The sequence below is a fragment of the Delphinus delphis genome, chromosome 2 (genome assembly GCF_949987515.2).
Source record: "Delphinus delphis chromosome 2, mDelDel1.2, whole genome shotgun sequence".
Classification (NCBI taxonomy): domain Eukaryota; kingdom Metazoa; phylum Chordata; class Mammalia; order Artiodactyla; family Delphinidae; genus Delphinus; species Delphinus delphis.
Window position 1 is genome coordinate 38,290,150 of NC_082684.1, and position 19,759 is coordinate 38,309,908.

Sequence of the window (19,759 nt, forward strand, 5' to 3'; positions counted from 1 at the left end):
AGAAAATGTTGAATCTTATACACATGGAATTAAAGTTCTTTCCATCAGTTGGATTGGGTACCCTTTAGAATTAGCATTCCACATGTGAACAGATTGTAGTTAGGAGGGGAATACATGCGTGGACTGGCAAAAATGTAAGGTTTCTGAACAATTACTGGTTTAAAAGGATGGCATTACTATGGTTAGGTTAATCAGGATCCATCCCTGGTGCTACAGGCAACTGAAACAATGTTGATGCCACATGGAGGGGGAAGAGGGGTGAGTTGGAGGGGTTCCATCATACTAGATGTCCTCTACAGTTTCCTAATTGCCCTTCAAATAAAATAAGATATATGTTTGACCCCTCCACTGCTAATAATAAGTTTTGAGGAATGTAATTGTTCGTGGTGGATAATGGGTTGCATAGGGGTTTCTTTTACTACTCTTTATTCCATACAAATTCCATAATAAAAAATGGGACACAAAAAAATTAAAAGTGATGGCTGCTTACTGTAACCTTTTTCTGTGTTTGTGTGTTTTTTCAATCATCCTGTTCCCTTTTTTTAAAAATAAATTTATTTATTTATTTATTTTTGGCTGCATTGGGTCTTCGTTGCTGTGTGCAGGCTTTCTCTAGTTGTGGTGAACGGGGGCTACTGTTGGTTGCGGAGCGCGGGCTTCTCATTGTGGTGGCTTCTCTTATTGTGGAGCATGAGCTCTAGGCGCGTGGACTCTAGAGTGCAGGCTCAGTAGTTGTGGCACACGGGCTTAGTTGCTCGGCAGCATGTGGGATCTTCCTGGACCAGGGCTCGAACCTGTGTCCCCTGCATTAGCAGGTGGATTCTTAACCATTGCTCCACCAGGGAAGCCCCCATCCTGCTCCCTTTCTTTCTCCTCTGCTTATATGTAGAATTAATATGTAATTCTTCCTCTCAAAGCCTAATAGGCATATTCCTTAATTAAAGTTGACACTAATATTTTAGTACTTACATGGAAAAGGAATAGCATAGAATTGAAATGAATACAGGTTCACAGGTTTTAAAGTTACAATTTGGGTTTCAAATCAAACTCCCCCTGTTATTACCTATGAGAGCATTGGCAAGCTAGTTTCTCTGAACTTCAGTTTCCTCTGAAAAATGGTGATAATAATACCTGTCTCATAGGGTTAAATGATTAGGGTAAAAAAATTAGATTTATCAATAAGTTTCTAGCACACCGCCTAGCATTTGTTGAACTCCAGTTATGATTATTTTCTTCTCTGTGAGACTCAATCATCCTAGCCCAATTTGATAGATATGTTAGCATTATTGTAGTTAAATTATAAGTGTGGATTGTGAAGTTATTAGAGCCCATTCCTGAATGACTTTTCCCATTTAGCTTCTCCCTGCATTGGGGACATTAGCCGAATCTCTGCATTGTGCAATCATCAGAGCTAGTTCCTTGTGGTCAATGGGCAGTATTAAATTTCAGCTGTGGGGAATTAGTTTTTCTGACCCAAGTCTGTTAAATTGTTTCAAAAGAAAACTAGTCCTTTATCCAATGTACAGTTCAAATACAACTCTTATTCTTTAGTTGTAAAAATGTAATAGTATTTGTTGGTTATGCTGTCAGATCTTTCAAGTATAATGAACATTTATTCATACCTGAAAGACAGAAATATATCTATTTCTAAGGATACTGCTCATTTCTGACTTCCTACAAAGTAATATGCCAAAGACTTAGTATAGTGCCTTTTGTAATCAGTAGTTTCTAAATAGGTATAAAATGTGTGTTTTCGTTTAATGCATTTTTTCATCTTGTTTAAATGAGAAAGAAAGCTACTTCCTCTTCCATCATGGAATGACTTAAGCTACCTAGGCTGTCCTTCAGATTTCATATTCAAACTTGGCCAATTCAGGAATAAGAGCAACACCTAGTTGCGGCTAGATGTATTTAGGATGTACTTTATATATAGAAATAACATTTTATTGGGTTTATTTTAATAGGAAGTAAAATGAAAGAATATTTTGATTGATAAAGATAACTTAAATTTTACTAAGGCAAAAGCCACAAAAGAAATACTTATGTTTAGGGATTTTGTTATCAAGTAACTAACTCTTTATTACCTAAGGACATTTCTTCAGATTAGAGATTAGTCAGCATTTCCCTTCTAATGTGTTTCAAGGTGGCAGTTCACCAAGAAGTTAATATTTTCACCCCCTTGAAGCTTAGCCTAAGCTGTTTGTTTTAGGGTGTCTTTCTAAACATCTTCCAGCTACTGCATTATATTCAGACATGAGAATTCTGTATCCCAGTAAAGACCACAACAGCAGTGGTGGTGGCTCAATGCCAGGACACTGCTGGGGGTCTGCTATTTCCTGATCTGTACCAGGTGGGTCAAGATGAGATATTAGTAATTTTTTCAGAACAGTTAGGCCAATATTTAAATTGGGTTATGGTTGCTTGCTACATCTACTAACTCAAGGACAAGGAATTTTTTTTAATGAAAACTCTTTAGCCAAGTGAACCAACATAGCTTTAGACTCTACTAAACTTCCTTTACCTGGACCTCTTCTTGTCTCATGTCAGTGTTGGGAAAGTAAGAACTGTAATGTGATCCAACAGGTAGTGGCGGTAACTCCATCCATTACTTTCTCTTTTTCTCAGCTGTTCTCTTTTGGCTTATCTTCATTTCTCTTCTTTTCTCCTCCCTACTCTTTGCTTTAGTACTCTTTTCCGTCCCTCTCTTTTTGTCCCCTCTTTCATTTGTGTGTGTGTGTGTGTGTGTGTGTGTGTGTGTATTAATATAAGAAAGGCTCACTCTACATCCTCAGCTCTTACTAGCCTGTTGAGATCTAGAATGCTAACTAAGCTTCCTTTTATGCATCTAACAGAAATAAATAGAGAAAAGATTAAAATTATGGATAATCTTATTTGTTTTCTTTATATGTTTTTGTTAGGTTGAACTATATGAAGTTGTCAATATTGTTTTGATCTACAGAAATAGATTGAACCTTATAGTTCAATATACTCTTAGTAGCCTTCAGCAGAAGTGAGATTTAGAAATGGATTGGAAGGGAGATCAGCTCGGTGCTTTGTGACCACCGAGAGGGGGGGCGATAAGGAGGGTGGGAGGGAGACGCAAGAGGGAGGAGATATGGGGATATATGTATATGTATAGTTGATTCACTTTGTTATAAAGCAGAAACTAACACACCATTGTAAAGCAGTTATACTCCAATAAAGATGTTAAAAATGAAAAAGAAAAAGAAAAAAGAAATGGATTGGAAGAGAGCCCTGAGTAAGAGAGTTGGATGTTCCCCAGAGGTTCTGGCTTAGAGAACTGGGTGGGTCAGAGTGTTGTCATGGTGCCAATACCATTGACCAACATGGAGAACATTGAGAAGCATATTCTGATTTTGTTTTTAAGGAGAAGGTTGGTGGGGGCATAAATAATCAGTTTTACTTTGAGGTGTAGTGGGACATGTTCGAGGAGAAATGGCTAGTAGACACTTGGAAGTATGGACTTGTAAATAGATGAGCCCATTGGCACTTAGGTGGCACTTGAAAACATGAATGTCAATGAGGTTGTCTTGTGAGAATGTCAAGTGATAAGAAAAGAGAGCCTATGGCTTATCTTGAGGACTGGGAAGTGGGTCATACAAAGAAAACACGGAGAAGGGCATACATAGAAGTAAAAGGGTTTATTCATCATTTTAGAATGATCCATTAGTATATTAAATTAAAATTAACTATGTAGCCTTGGAAGTTATATTTCAAATATGATTCACTTGCATATTAATGTGTTAAAGCATAAGCCAGAGGTTTTCATCTTTTCCCTAAGAGATTAAACTATTTTACTCTTTGTATCTATGGACAAATGAATATGAACTCTACAGCATGAGAGTGTTGTAGGAGCTACCTACCTTCTAACATCTATCTTTTTTTTGAAGTACTATGCTGCATTTAAACAGTGTGTCAGGTGGACAACCATTGAGATTGTTACCATTACTACTGTCTTAAAAGTGTTTGTTGTAGCGTTCCATCTGGGCCCACTGTGCCTGCCTCATCAATCCCCAGATCCTTGCAGGGGACTGTTCCAGTGTGAAACAGACTCTCCAGGCAGCACTGTGGAGGAGTACTGCACTACTATCCTGCTTGGGGGTAGCAGTGCATAGTCAGAGTCCTATAACTTACTATTAGCTTAAAAGTCACATTAAACTTTCTTATTGTTTAAAATCTGATATTTAATATGCAGAGATCAATATGAAGCAGCAGCAAAGAATTGTTTCTTTTGTAATCTCATTAATACTTTGACTAGTATTTCAAGAATGGGCAGTTGTTTCTATCTGGAATTAAAAAGGATTTTTCCTTGAAGTGTATAGGCAGTACACTCTTAAGTGAACACACATTTTAGGATGTATTTGAAGAACTTGTAGTAAAAAAAAATTAAGTTAAATAAGTTTTTTTTCACAAATACAAATTTTTTCTATATTTCCTTTTTGTACTTTATTTAAAGTACTGCTAAAGAATGCCAGGTTTCCCTGGTGGCACAGTGGTTGAGAGTCCGCCTGCCGATGCAGGGGACGCAGGTTTGTGCCCCGGTCCGGGAAGATCCCACAAGCCGCGGAGCGGCTGGGCCCGTGAGACATGGCCGCTGAGCCTGCGCGTCCGGAGCCTGTGCTCCGCAACGGGAGAGGCTACAACAGTGAGAGGCCCGCGTACGGCAAATAAAAAAGCCATTATTTTACTAATTTCCATAAGCACAGCTCCCCCTGCAAACACACAGACACATGCAATATCATTTTAGATTTATTCTGTTTCTCCTGGAAGAACTCTTCAGCTCTTAATGCATGAAAGTTGAATCAATTATTCAGTCATTTATTCAACAATCATATTGATAACAAAAAAGCAAGAAAGAGTCAGGTAATAAGTTCACCTCACCAGTAAAATCAGGTTTTTAAAAAATATTGAGTGAAAAGAGCAAATTGCAACAAAGATACATATAATTGTGATGCCACTTAAAAAATTTCTTAACCATAGGAGTTGTGTCTATAAGGTTTCATTTCTTTAAATAAAAAACTGAGGCAAATGTGGCAAAATGTTAAATCTGGGTAATATGTACAGTACTTGGGTGTCTGTTTCCTTTTTTCTACACTTCTTTGTATATTTGAAATATTTCATAATTAAGCATTTTTAATTTTTTTTATTAATAAAATGGGCAGTATGATAGGGGGGTGACAGGCTACTTTAGATTGGTTGATCAGGGAAGCTCTCTCTGGGGAGATAACATATTGAGACCTGAATAACAGGAAGGAGTTACACAAAAAAGGTACAGAAAGTATTCCAGGCAGAGAAGCAGCTATTGCTACAGTCCTGAGACAGAAGCAAGCATGACATGTTGAAGGAGAGAAGGCCATTTTAGCCTATCTGGTTGTAAAACCAACAGTTATGCTGTAGAGGTAAATGGTCATTTAGTCTCAGAATACTTGAAGCATGCTCACCATTTTCAGACTTATTCTTGTACAGAGTTGTTCCATTTAGGGCTTACATACTAATTGTGATATTGACATATCAAAAGCACACAGAAGCTGGCTGCCTGAGGAGTTTCTCAGTGGTCAAGTTGGGGACAGTTTGAGCACCAAGAAGAATTTAAGTAAGTAATCAAACTTGTTATTGTGAGTCTCTATGATGTGATGCAATAGGAAGTACCCAGGGCTTCCCTGGTGGCGCAGTGGTTAAGAATCTGCCTGCCAGTGCAGAGGCCATGGGTTCAATCCCTGGCCCAGGAAGGTCCCACATGCTGCGGAGCAACTAAGCCCATGCACCACAATTTGAGCCTGCGCTCTAGAACCCATGAGCCACAACTACTGAGCTCACATGCCACAACTACTGAAGCCCGCATGCCACAACTACTGAGCCTGTGTGCTGCAACTACTGAAGCCCACGTGCCTAGAGCCTGTGCACTGCAACAAGAGAACCCACCGCAATGAGAAGCCTGCGCACCGCAACGAAGAGTAGCCCCCGCTTGCTGCAACTAGAGAAAGCCCGCACACAGCAACGAAGATGCAATGCAGCCAAAAAAAAAAGTACCCAGCATCACCTAAATTTTATCCCTGATAACAATATTAAACTGGAATCTAATCATGAGGAGGAAGCAATTAGAAAAATTCAGAATATGGGACATATTATCAGACAACTGGCCTGGACTTTAAAAAAAATTCAGTGTTAAGAAAACAAAAGATTAGGGAGGTGCTCTGTGTTAAAGTATTTAGAAATGAAGTGATATTTTGTCTGCAGTTAACTTTCAAATAGTTCATCAAAAAATGTGTGTGTGTGTGCTTATAGAGATAGAAGAAAGCAAGTTGTTGAACCTCGGAGGTGAAAGGCTATGTGTGTGTGTGTTCGTTGTACTATTCTTTCAACTTTTTAAGTTTTTAAATAGTCAAAATTTAAAGTTGGGGAGGATGCTTATTCTTTTTTTGAAGCCCAATGCAACTTTTAAATATTTTTTGTCTTTTGGTTTAATTGTTTTGTTTGGAGCCACTCTGATAGATCCAAATTCTTCCCCATGTGGTGTTAGTGGTATTGATAATGGTAATACTGGTCATTTTTACGTAACATTTGTTGAATGTGTATCATGATATGCCAGACACGTTATTTCAGTTAATCCTTCTAACAACTCTTGAATTAGTGTTCATTTATCCTTGTAAAGATGAAAATACAGACAGTTAAAAAGCTATCACTAAAGCAACAGAAAAAAAAGCATTTCATCTTAAGAATGAAAATGTGAATTTGTGAGGCAGGCTAGAATATTCATTGGTGAAAGCAAGATAGAAAAGTTTGTGATAAAGTCACTAGGCATGCATATTTTTCTGGCCTTGAACTTGTTCTGTATACAACCTACCATTGAGAGGCAATCTAGCGTGGTGGTTAAGAGCAGAGTCCCTGAAGCCAGAATGCCTAAGTTTAAATTGCATCTCCAACATTTACAAGCTGCTACTGCCTGAGAAGCACATCTCCAGAATTCCTACTGGGTACCTCTATTAGTTTTTTATTGCTGCTGTAACAAATTGCTGCAAACTTGGCGGCTCAAAACAACATAAATTTATTATAACTCTGGAGGTCAGAAGTCCAAAATGGGTCTCAATGGGCTAAAATCAGGGTGTTAGCAGGGCTGCACTTTCACATGGAAGCTCTAAAGGAGGCTGTTTCCTTGCCTTTTCAGCTTTCTAGAGGCCACCCAATTATTGGCCTCCTTTACCCAAACCAGCAGTGTGTCTCTCTGAACCTTTCTTCCATAGTAACATCTCCCTCTGACTCTCATATTCTGCCTGCTTCTTCTACCAGTACTTTTAAGGGCACTGGTGATTACTTTGGGCCCACCCAGATAATCTAGAATAATCTCCCTATTTTAAGGTCAACTGATTAGCAACCTTAATTCCATTTACAACCTCAATTCCTCTTTGCCATGTGACCTAACATATTCATAGGTTTCTGGGATTAAGGCATGAACATTTTTTTTTTTTATGAATTTATTTACTTCTGGCTGTGTTGGGTCTTCGTTGCTGCACGCGGGCTTTCTCTGGTTGCGGCGAGCGGGGGCTACTCTTCGTTGCAGTGCTTCTCATTGCGGTGTCTTCTCTTGTTGTGGAGCACGGGCTCTAGGTGCATGGGCTTCAGTAGTTGCGGCACGCGGGCTCAGTAATTGTGGCTCACAGGCTCTAGAGCGCAGGCTCAGTAATTGTGGTGCACGGGCTTAGTTGCTCCACGGCACGTGGGATCTTCCCAGACCAGGGATCGAACCTGTATCCCCTGCATTGGCAGGTGGATTCTCAACCACTGCGCCAGCAGGGAAGCCCCATGGCATGAACATCTTTGAGGGACCATTTTTCTGCTAACACATCTATGTTTAGATTCTATAGTTGTTAAGGCAGCTGGGGCCAGGTGAAGATGATCTCAAAGTGGAGATCCTGGCTAATGCGGAGGATTGTGCGTAGGACCAATTATTAGGTTTGAGCTGAAAGGAATTACTAAGCAAGGTATGTACATGTTTTAAAATTCTCTTACTGTCAGTAGATTCAGTATATAAAAAGTGATTTAATTAGAAGTAGGCAACTGAGTTTTAGTTACATCATGGTAGGGAAATGATTAAACTATTAGATTTTAGTTCTGTTGTTTTGTGCCAGCTCCCAGAGGGAAATGTTCTTGATTTAATCACAATGTAGAGACGCTTTGGGTTTAATTTTAATTTTTGTTTTTATTACAGATTTTTACTACCCTTGGATGCACTCCTGATATGGAGAAGATTGAGGAACAATTTGCTAATTTGAACATTGTTAAACGTTCCTCAGAAACTAAAGAGCCTACTTATCTGCTTGGCATAGACACATCAAAGACTGTACAAGCAGAAAAAGGAAGCTTCGTTGCTGTTTTATGTTCTAATGGATCAATCAGAATATATGATAAAGAAAGATTAAATGTACTGCGAGAATTTAGAGGATATCCTGGACTTAATGGAGTCAAGTTTGCAAATTCCTGTGACAGCGTGTATTCCTCATGCACTGATGGCACTGTAAAATGTTGGGATGCTCGATTAGCCAGTGAAAAACCTGTCCAGCTGTTCAAGGGTTACCCTTCCAATATTTTTATCAGTTTTGATATCAGCTGTAATGATCATGTCATTTGTGCTGGTACAGAAAAAGTTGATGATGATGCATTGTTGGTATTTTGGGATGCAAGAATTAATTCTCAGGATTTGTCTACTACTAAAGACCCACTTGGTGCATATTCAGAGACACATAGTGATGATATCACTCAGGTATGTTTCCATCCCAGCAATCCCAACATGGTAGTCTCAGGTTCAACTGACGGCCTGGTAAATGTATTTGATATTACTGTTGATAATGAAGAAGATGCACTGGTTACAACCTGTAACTCAGTTTCATCAGTAAGCTATATTGGTTGGTCTGGGAAAGATTATAAACAGATTTACTGCATGACACATGATGAAGGATTTTGCTGGTGGGATCTTAATCATCTGGATACCAATGAACCAATTACATGTTTGAACATCCCGGATGTCAGAGAAGTAATTAATGTGAAAGAAGGGATTTTGGACTATTTGATTGGCGGCCTATATCATGAAAAGACAGACAAATTGTTTGTAGTTGGAGGAACAAACACAGGAATTATTCACATAATGAGCTGTACTACATCAGGATTGGTGCATGTGACCAGGCTTCAGGGAGGGCATGCTGCTACAGTCCGTTCTTTCTGTTGGAATATGCAGGATGATTCTTTGCTAACTGGAGGAGAAGATGCACAGTTGTTACTTTGGAAACCTGGAGCAGTAGAGAAGACGCTTACAAAGAAAGACAGCATGAAAATAGCATCCTCTGTGTACCAGCGAGTTCGAGTTCATAGTAATGATTCTTATAAGAAAAGGAAAAAGCAGTGATGTTACATTGGGAGTTTACTTGACAGGTTTTATAGTTGCAAATAATTATTTCTGTGTACTACCTGTTGTAGACGTGTTTAAAGCTCATATGTAAATAAAAACAAGCCAGTTAGCAAACAGTCCTGAAAAAATGTTGAGAATGGTTTAATTCAGGTCTTTGTGTATTCCAAAGTTATTTTTTTTTAAGTCGCCATTTGAGTATGTAATCAGTGAGTTGAAAGTAAAATTACATTCCTCATTTTAAAAACCCATCTGTTGAATTAGTAAATGTTGAGTTTGAAGAAATAGCTTTGATAAAGGCTTTTTAGAAGTAGATGGCTGGTGTGACTTTATAAAACAGGTGGTTTGGGCTGTGTTTTTTAAGCTCAATTTTTTACATTTTAAATCATCTTCATTATTTATAAAACCAAATCAGACTGTTTCTTCATTCGAGAAGCTCCTACTTGCTTAATACATATAGATTACATTGGCATATTTAAATATAAATATTCTAATGAATTTAAATAGAATTAAACCTTTTCAGAAATAGTGATTTGCATTTATTTGAGAAAAGTATATTTAGTAAATATTTGCGTCCACACTTTAATATTGTTGGTTAAACAGTAAACAGGTGTTTCACTGATGAAAAGGAAATTACCTTGCAGAATGCTTTTTGAGACTCAAAGTGAATATACAAAAACAAAAGTATTTATAATAGTAGAATGACTTTTTATTTCAAAATATTAGAATATTTTGTGATAAAATTTTCTTCTATAGTGTTTCATCCATCCATAATTTTAAACTTGAATTTTTGTTTACTGCTAATTTTTCCATCCTTCCTTTTAAATATTTCTCTAAAGAAGCTTAATTAAAAAGTTGATCCCGGGGCTTCCCTGGTGGCGCAGTGGTTGAGAGTCCGCCTGCCAATGCAGGGGACGCGGGTTCGTGCCCCGGTCCGGGAAGATCCCACATGCCGCGGAGCGGCTGCGCCTGTGAGCCATGACCGCTGAGCCTGCGCGTCCGGAGCCTGTGCTCCGCGACGGGAGAGGCCACAGCAGTGAGAGGCCCGCGTACCGCAAAAAAAAAAAAGTTGATCCCTCTAAAGGTTTGGTATCTTATCTCTGAGACTGTAGCACTGGGGGAAATTTTTATTTTTCTATAGAACATTTGTAACTTATATTTAGATATGATTTAGCTTAACTCAAATGAGACTGAACAACAGGTAAGTTGTTGTTATATTAAATATATTAAAAATACATGTTTCTTATTTGGAGAGATTCAGCTATTCTTGGTATTGTCCAAACCATAAACCTGAGGGTAATATAGTACTTTTCCTTTTTCCCTTAACCAGTCAATCGCCAAGTCCTGTGCCATTCCACCTCCTAAAATCTGTGAGCCTGTTCTTTTGACTTTACCCCCCCACCCCCGGCACTACTGCCTTAGATAAGACTTTCATCATTTCTCTCCTAGATTACAGACTCTAATCTGCTCCAGTTCATTCTCCCTACTACTTCTAGACTGAACATCGAAAACACAGATTTGATAATGCCTCATGCTGCTTAAAATATTTGATACATTTTGATCTTTTGATAGAGGACTGTTTAAAATGAAAAACCATGTTTTCAAGATATTTAGGATATGAGACAATGCTGACTATGTTGTAAGTGGGAAAAGTTGGTAAAAAAGACTTTCAGAGACACTGCCTTTATGCAATAACAGGAAATGCAACAGGAGTTATAAAACAGCAGAGCTCTTAAAAATATTTAAAATTCAGAAGTAATTATTAGAGCTGTAAGATGCAAGTGAGGAAATACCTCTGAAAGAGACAAAGTGAGAGAAAAGATAAAGGCCGCAGGAGGGGTCTAATATCAGACTGATGGTGTTAGAAAGTGAAAAAAAAAAAACTTTTTAAGGGGTAGGAAGGGATTATTAAAATGAAATAACATAAGAGCCTATCCCAGAACTTCATTCTTTAGGTTGAAAGGCCCAACAAGGGTGTCAAGTGTAATGAATGAAAAAGACCCACACCAAGGCATAGCACTGTGAAGTTTTAGAACTCTAGGAATAAAGAGAAAAATCTTAAAAGTTTTCAAAGAGAGGGTGAAAAACAATCACTTAGGAACAAGAATAACATCTGCATTAGACTCAGCAAATCTGGATGACAAAAAATGGTAGATCAATGCCTTCAAAGTTCTGAGGACATATTCCTGCTATCTGAAATTATGCTCTCCAAATTCATGAAGATTACAGTAGATTCAAACTATTCAATCTAAACTCGGATTACAGTAAATTTTTTTGACACATCCCTTGCTAACTGAACACTTCCTTCTTGCTCTCTGAAACTCAGGAACCAAATTTATTTAGCTAACGGTATTCGTTGCTAACCAAACTCAATGGCTGAACCTAGGAAATAAAAGAGATTTGGATTTCAGGAGATACTTGCTTTTCCATCCTATAATTCTGTGACCAAACTACCCTCATGTTCTATACTTCAAGTTTAAAACATGAAGAGAAGTTTAAAACATTTAAGACATACAACATTTTAAACTTTAGTTTCTATGCAGCATTTCTCCAAAGAAGATATACAGATTGCCAACAAACACATGAAAGAATGCTCAACATCATTAATCATTAGAGAAATGCAAATCAAAACTACAATGAGGCATCACCTCACACCAGTCAGAATGGCCATCATCAAAAAATCTACAAACAATAAATGCTGGAGAGGGTGTGGAGAAGAGGGAATCCTCTTGCACTGTTGGTGGGAATGTAAATTGATACAGCCACTATGGAGAACAGTATGGAGGTTCCTTAAAAAACTAAAAATAGAACAACCATATGACCCAGCAATCCCACTACTGGGCATATACCCTGAGAAATCCATAATTCGAAAAGAGTCATGTACCACAATGTTTAATGCAGCTCTTTACAATAGCCAGGACATGGAAGCAACCTAAGTGTCCATCGACAGATGAATGGATAAAGAAGATGTGGCACATATATACAATGGAATATTACTCAGCCATAAGAAGAAACGAAATTGAGTTATTTGTAGTGAGGTGGATGGACCTAGAGTCTGTCCTACAGAGTGAAGTAAGTCAGAAAGAGAAAAACAAATACCATATGCTGACACATAAATATGGAATCTTAAAAAAAAATTGGGAATAAAGACGCAGACCTAGAGAATGGACTTGAGGACATGGGGAGGGGGAAGGGTAAGCTGGGACAAAGTGAGAGAGTGGCATGTAGATATATACACTACCAAATGTAAAATAGATAGCTAGTGGGAAGCAGCCGCATAGCACAGGGAGATCAGCTCTGTGCTTTGTGACCACCTAGAGGGGTGGGATAGGGAGGGTGGGAGAGAGTTGCAAGAGAGAGGAGATATGGGGATATATGTATATGTATAGCTGATTCACTTTGTTATAAAGCAGAAACACACCATTATAAAGCAATTATAATCCAATAAAGATGTTAAAAGAAGTAGAAAAAACCAAAACTTAAATATGAACACTTGCAAAATAAATAAATTGTTAATTATGGCCAAAAAAAGGCTCATCTAGGAAAAAATAAATAAAAGTCTACTATAAAAATAAATAAAAATAAATAAAAGTCCACAAAAAATAAGGGAGTAAATCAAGGGAGGCAGCAGATACCAGAAATCAGTGCCCCAACCCAGTATAGTGGCAGGATAACATTTGCAGCAGGCCCACAATATTCAGTCCAGATTGGAGGAGGATGAGCTATGGGGAGGGAGATGTCCAGGGAGAAAAATGAACTGACAGGTTACCCAATGCATTTGACCATGGGGAAAATGGTATAAGCGGATTAAACTCACCAATTACAGGAGATCCTATATTGAAAAATTTTAAGTGAAAACCTTTAAAAAATAGAAGTTTTTAAAAGATTAAAAAATAAAAGCAATAAATAAGATTCACTTAAAGGCATAAGTTAAAACATAAAAGGATGAGGAAAGGTAGATCAACCCACAGAATGGAAGAAAATATTTGCAAATAATAGATAAGAACTTGTATCAACTTATTTTAAAAAATGAAAAAAACTTGCCACTCGGTAATAAGACCACCCAGTGACTTCCCTGGCGGTCCAGTGGTTGGGACTCCATGCTTCCACTGCGGGGTGTGCAAGTTCAGTCCCTGGTCAGGGAACTAAGATCCCACATGTGGCGCCGCCAGAAAAAAAAAAGAAAAAGAAAAACAAATCTATTAAAAATATAATAAGACACCAACTTTTTGACTGGTCAAAGGATCTGAATAGACATCTCTCCAAAGAAGATATACAAATGGTCAGTAAACACAAAAAAAGATGTTTAACGTCATTAGTCATTAGGGAAGTGCAAATTGAAACCACAGTGAGATACCATTTCACACCCACTAGGGTGGGTATAATAAAAAAATATTGGTGAGGGTGTAGAGAAATAGAAAGCTTCATATACTGCTGTTAGGAATGCAAAATGGTATAGTTGCAGTCTGGCAATTCCTCAAACGATTAAACAGAGTTGCTATTTGATACAGCAGTTCCACTCCTAAGGCATATGCTGAAGAGTGTTGAAAACAGTCCACGCAGAAACTTGTACATGAATGTTCATAACAGTATTCATAATAACCGAAAGGTGGAAATCCAAATGTCCCATCAACTGATGAATGGGTAAAAGTATATACGTACAATGGAATATTATTCATCCATAAAAAGGCATGAAATACTAATACAAGCTGCAGCTTAGATGAATCTTGAAAACATGCTAACTAAAACTAGCCACAAAAGACCACATGTTGTATGAGTCCATCTACATCAAATGTTCAGAATAGTCAAATCTATAAAGAGAACATATATATATATAGTGGTTGCCTAGGGCTGGGAGGTGCGGGGGGGAGTGAGAGGGTGTGAATGATAGCTAAAGGGTATAGGATTTCTTTTGGGGGGGTGATGAAAATATTCCAAAATTGATTGTGGTTATGGTTGCACAACTCTGAGCATATTAAAAACCATTGAATAGTACACTTTAAATAGATGAATTGTATGGTATGTGAACCATATCTGAATAAAGCTCTTGCCAAAAAAAGTATATGCCAGACAAATATGAACCCAAAAGCCCAGATTGCAATCTTAACTATTGACAAAATAGAATTTAAGGCTAATGTTGATTTCAAAACCAGATGAAAATGAAGAAAAAAGGCCCATTTTGTTTATGAATATATATTCACAGTTAAAAATACTAGCTACCAAATCCAATGGTGTATTTTAAAATACGTGACCAAATAGGATTTATCTCAGGAATACCAGGATGACTCCACATCAGAAAATCTATCAGAATAATGGACAAAAAAGGGAAAAAAAAGTGTGATTATCTTAATTGATATAGAAAAGCATATGGTAAGGTTTCACACCTATTTATGAAAAATACAGCATCAAGCCAGCAATGGAATAATTTTTTAACTTGGTTAAGGTTTATATATAAAAAATCTAAACTAAATGTTATTCTTAGTGGAGAAATGTTATTAGATTAAATGCATTTCCTTCAAGACCAAGGCAGTGGATAAGCCTATAATAGTATGGATTCTGTCTAATATCATAAAGAAAGATTTTTAAAAAACTATAATATATAAGGATTGTAAGAGAAGAGGGGAAAAAAACCTCTCCTTTGCAAAAGATAAATACCTGAAAAAATCCAACAATCAACAAATTATTTGAACTATAAAGAGGTTCAGCAAAGTTGCCAGAAGAAAGTCAGCCTATAAAAATCCAAACATCATTTCACAATAGCAAAAGTTAAAAACTATCAAGGAATTAACCAAGAATATAAGAGATCCATTTGCAGAAAACTCTAAAATTCCAATAAAGACATAGGAAATGATCTGAGAAACATTCCATGCTTCCAGTGAGATGACAATATTAAAAAAGTGAACATTCTAAATTTAATCTTTAATCCCAACCAAATTCTAGTTGAATTTTTTGAGGAATCCAAACTTACTTTAAAATTTGTATGGAAGAATGAGGTCCACAAATAACTAAGTAAACTTTAGAAAGGGGCATTTTCTCTATCAGATATTAAGATATTCCACAAACTCATAGCAGTAAGAACTGATATGGCCATAGAACAATGCAAACGAATAGAGCTCAGAGACAGCATGGATATATGGCAACTTAATATTTGTAAAGGTGACATAATAGAAAAGGAGAGTTTTTTATTAAGTGGTTTTGAGCATACTAGCTCACTATACAGAGAAAAATAAAACTAGATTCCTTAAATGATAGAATTAAATGATAAAAGGTTATAACTATAAATTTACAAGGAAGCATGGGAGAATATCTCTAAGCTAGAGGGTGGCAACTGGCTTCTTAAACTTCAAAAGTATGAAGTATAGGGCTTCCCTCGTGGCGCAGTTGTTGAGAATCCGCCTGCCGATGCAGGGGACACGGGTTCGGGCCCCCGTCCGGGAGGATCCCACATGCCGCGGAGCGGCTGGGCCCGTGAGCCCTGGCCCCTGAGCCTGCGCGTCTGGAGCCTGTGCTCCACAACGGGAGAGGCCACAACAGTGAGAGGCCCGCGTACCGCAAAAAAAAAAAGTATGAAGTATAAGACAAAAACAAAAGGAATTTGATTATATCAAAATTAAGCATTTCTGGTCACAGAACATCTATAGATAAATGACAGAATGGGAGAAAAGATACTTGAAATCAATGAGTGATTAAATGTAGACTACAGAAGGAATTCTGAAAATCAATAAGGGAAAACCAATGGAAATATGAGCAATGAATATGAAAAGGCAATTTCAGAAGAAACCAAAGAAATCATCAAACTCTTTAGTAATTAGAAAATGAAAATAAAATAATCACCTTGTATCTTTTAGAATTACAAAAGTTAGGAAATTAAATGATACCAAGATATTGGAGACATGTGGGCATATAGGAACCCTCATGCACTGCTGATGGGAGTGTAGACACACAGATACAACTATTCTGGAGAGCAAAAACATGTGTTCATCTACCCTCTGACCTAGGAATAACACTGCTTGGTGTGATATTCCAAAGATATTTCCATACAGGTCCATTGTCGGTCATTATTTGTGATGTCATGGAGTTGGAGACAACCTGGATATCCATCCCTGGGAGACAGGTAAAAATGTGGTGGATGTACACAGTGAAGTACTCTGCAATACGTACAAACCACAGACTAGATGTACTTTAGCCATATGGCTTGATCATAAAAATATAGTACCAAATGAAAATAGTAAGAAATTGAATACATGTGTGGGGAAAACCATTTATATACGTTTAAAATATACAAAAAGCAATTCACATTTTGCAAGAATATATAGACAATTATACATGTTAATCACGTTAGGGTGGTTGCCTGGTATGGGGAGAGAAGGGAATGGAAGTGGGTTTAGAAATAAAAGAGGAAGGGAGAATGAGAGAGGAAGGAGAGAGAGATAAGACAATAATTTTAATAGGAAAGAAAAGAAAATCTCTTTGAAGGGATAGTACAACCCCACTGGAGAGTTTGAGAACTAATCATAGGCATATGGAAAACCATGCAAATGAAGAGGCGGTGGATAATTTTTAACTCCAAGGGGGGAAAAATTGTATGAGAAAAGAAATGGAATTGTAGTATACTGCTTGACCCCGTGGCGAATAATATTTATGTAGTCATAGTGTAAGGACAATATTGATTTCATCAAAAGTTGTAAAACTATATTGAGAGCAAGGAAGGAAAGTGAAAGGGGTGTGCAAATGCTTAGCTTTCCTTTTCCATAGTAAAAAGTCAGCATTCTTTCTATGGAAAAGTCAAGAAAATAGCCAAATAAGCATATTTTTTAGAAGTATGTAAGTAAATCACCTGCCAAAACAGAAGAGTTGAAAGTGGTTCCCTCTGGAGAAGAAAGGCAGAAAAGAAAAGATAGGAGACTGCTGTTTTTGTTGTTCTTTGATTTTTGTTATATGCATACCTTCTGGTAGAATATCAGGATACTTTTGGCTGCAAATACAGCTCAATTCAAATTAACCAGAAAAGGAACATATTACTTTGCATAAGTTCAGAAGTGAAGCATTCCCAGGGCTGGTTGTTAGCAAGAATGCAAATTCTTTCCATTTTTCTGCTCTGCCAGTTTTCATCTTGTCAGGTTCAAGTTCACAAGATGACTACAATCAGCCAATGAGCACATCCATACTCAACAAAAGTTTTTTTAAATATATAAATTTATTTATTTATTTTTGGCTGCGTTGGATCTTCGTTGCTGCGCGTGGGCTTTCTCTAGTTGCGGTGAGCGGGGGCTACTCTTTGTTGCAGTATGCGGGCTTCTCATTGCAGTGGCTTCTCTTGTAGCTGAGCACGGGCTCTAGACGTGCAGGCTTCAGTAGTTGTGGCTCATGGGCTCTAGAGCGCAGGTTCAGTAGTTGTGGTTCATGGGCTTAGTTGCTCCACGGCATGTGGGATCTTCCGGGACCAGGGCTCGAACCCGTGTCCTCTGCATTGGCAGGTGGATTCTTAACCAGTGTGCCACCAGGGAAGTCCCCTCAACAATGTTTAATGGAGACATTTGCTTGTGATTCTTTTTATTAACGATTACACACACTTTCTGAGAAGCTGTGCAGCAAGTGTCATTGGTGGAAATTTCATTATGTGCCCAAGCCAAAAATAGTCACTAGCCAGAGAAATACAGTCACCACCAACTGGCCCAATCATGATTCACTGCCTATGGTTTTGGAGATAACATATCTGAAGCACATGTGTTCAGAGAAGGGTATGGAAAAGTAGGTTGGGGTTGATGAATAGTTCTTCTACAGGTACTAACTACTTCAGTTATGTGTATGTGTTACTTCAAAATACTTTTCACTTTATCATTGAATCAAATAAATAAATGTAAGATATTTGTGAGGGGGAAAAAATGGTTCTGAAGAACCTAGGGGCAGGACAGGAATAAAGACACAGATGTAGAGAATGGACTTGAGGACACGGGGAGGAGGAAGGGTAAGCTGGGACGAAGTGAGAGAGTGGCAAGGACATATATACACTACCAAATGTAAAATAGATAGCTAGTGGGAAGCAGCCGCATAGCACGGGGAAATCAGCTCTGTGCTTTGTGACCACCTAGAGGGGTGGGATAGGGAGGGTGGGAGGGAGACGCAAGAGGGAGGAGATATGGGGATATATTTATATGTATACCTGATTCACTTTCTTATAAAGCAGAAAGTAACACACCATTGTAAAGCAATTATACTCCAGTAAAGATGTTAAAAAAAATTTGTGAGATGATTAACTTACACTGTTGTAGTGATCAACATGCATTAAATGCAAACTATCATATCTATATATCTATTATATCTTTATTGGACTATTGTTTAGAAGAGAGGTAGACATTTAAAAAATGGAAAGGAAAACTACTATATATAAAGTAGATAAACAGGGACTTCCCTGGTGGTCCAGTGGTAAAGAATCCGCCTTGCAATGCAGGGGATGGGAGTTTGATCCCTGGTCAGGGAACTAAGATCCTACATGACGCAGGGCAACTAAGTCTGCGTGCCACAACTACTGAGCTCCTGCGCCTCAACTAGAGCCCACATTCCGCAAACTACAGAGCCCACGCGCTCTGGAGCCTGCACACCACAACTAGAGAAGAGAAAACCCGCACACCACAGCTAGAGAGAAGCCGGCGCACCACAATGAAGAGCCTGCATGCTGCAAGGAAAGATCCCACGTGCTTCAACAAAGATCCTGCGTGCCGCAGCTAAAAATAAAGTAAATATTTAAAAAATATTAAAGTAAAAAAATAAAATAAAGTCCAACTGTATAGCACAGGGAACTATAATCAATACTCTGTAATAAACTATAATGGAAAAGACTATGAAAAGGAATATATATGTATAACTGAATCACTTTGATGTATACCAGAAATTGACACAACATTGTAAATCAACTATACTTCAAAAAAAAAATTAAAAGAAAAATTGAAAAATGTGCCAGATGATTTTTGTTGTCTTTTTCGCAAAGTTTATGTAATCTTCTGCCACTGCAATCAGTAATATCATATTGAATTAATTTATTATTCAATTACTGTCTCATTAGTAAATCCATCTCTCGGATCCACAAACCAACTCTCAATTGTCTGGCTTTGAGATTACTCACACATTAGGTCTTCTGAACTTTAGTGCTGCCTGGGTTTTGTGCTTTTCACTGCCCATTATCTTTTTGATCATGTGAAGTGTCAGAATTAAAATCATACGACTTTGCAGCCTTATCACCCTCCATTCTTCCCACTCTTACACCTTATGCATAAACCAAAAGAAATTACTTGAAATCCCTGAATACCCCATGAAAATAATGCAACCACACTTTGCATCAGT

The 19,759-nt window shown here is 37.8% G+C and overlaps 1 protein-coding gene across 2 annotated transcripts in view; it reads left to right on the plus strand.

The window, feature by feature from the left end:
• Nucleotides 1-9,986, plus strand: part of WDR89 (WD repeat domain 89) — a 34,854-nt gene extending 24,868 nt beyond the window's left edge. For both annotated transcript variants that reach the window (XM_060003415.1, XM_060003414.1), the window contains exon 3: nt 8,228-9,986. In XM_060003415.1, coding sequence (XP_059859398.1) covers nt 8,258-9,418 — 1,161 coding nt within the window. In that variant the 5' untranslated portion in view covers nt 8,228-8,257 and the 3' untranslated portion in view covers nt 9,419-9,986. The remainder of the gene's footprint in view (nt 1-8,227) is intronic.
• The last annotated feature ends 9,773 nt before the right edge of the window (nt 9,987-19,759 follow it).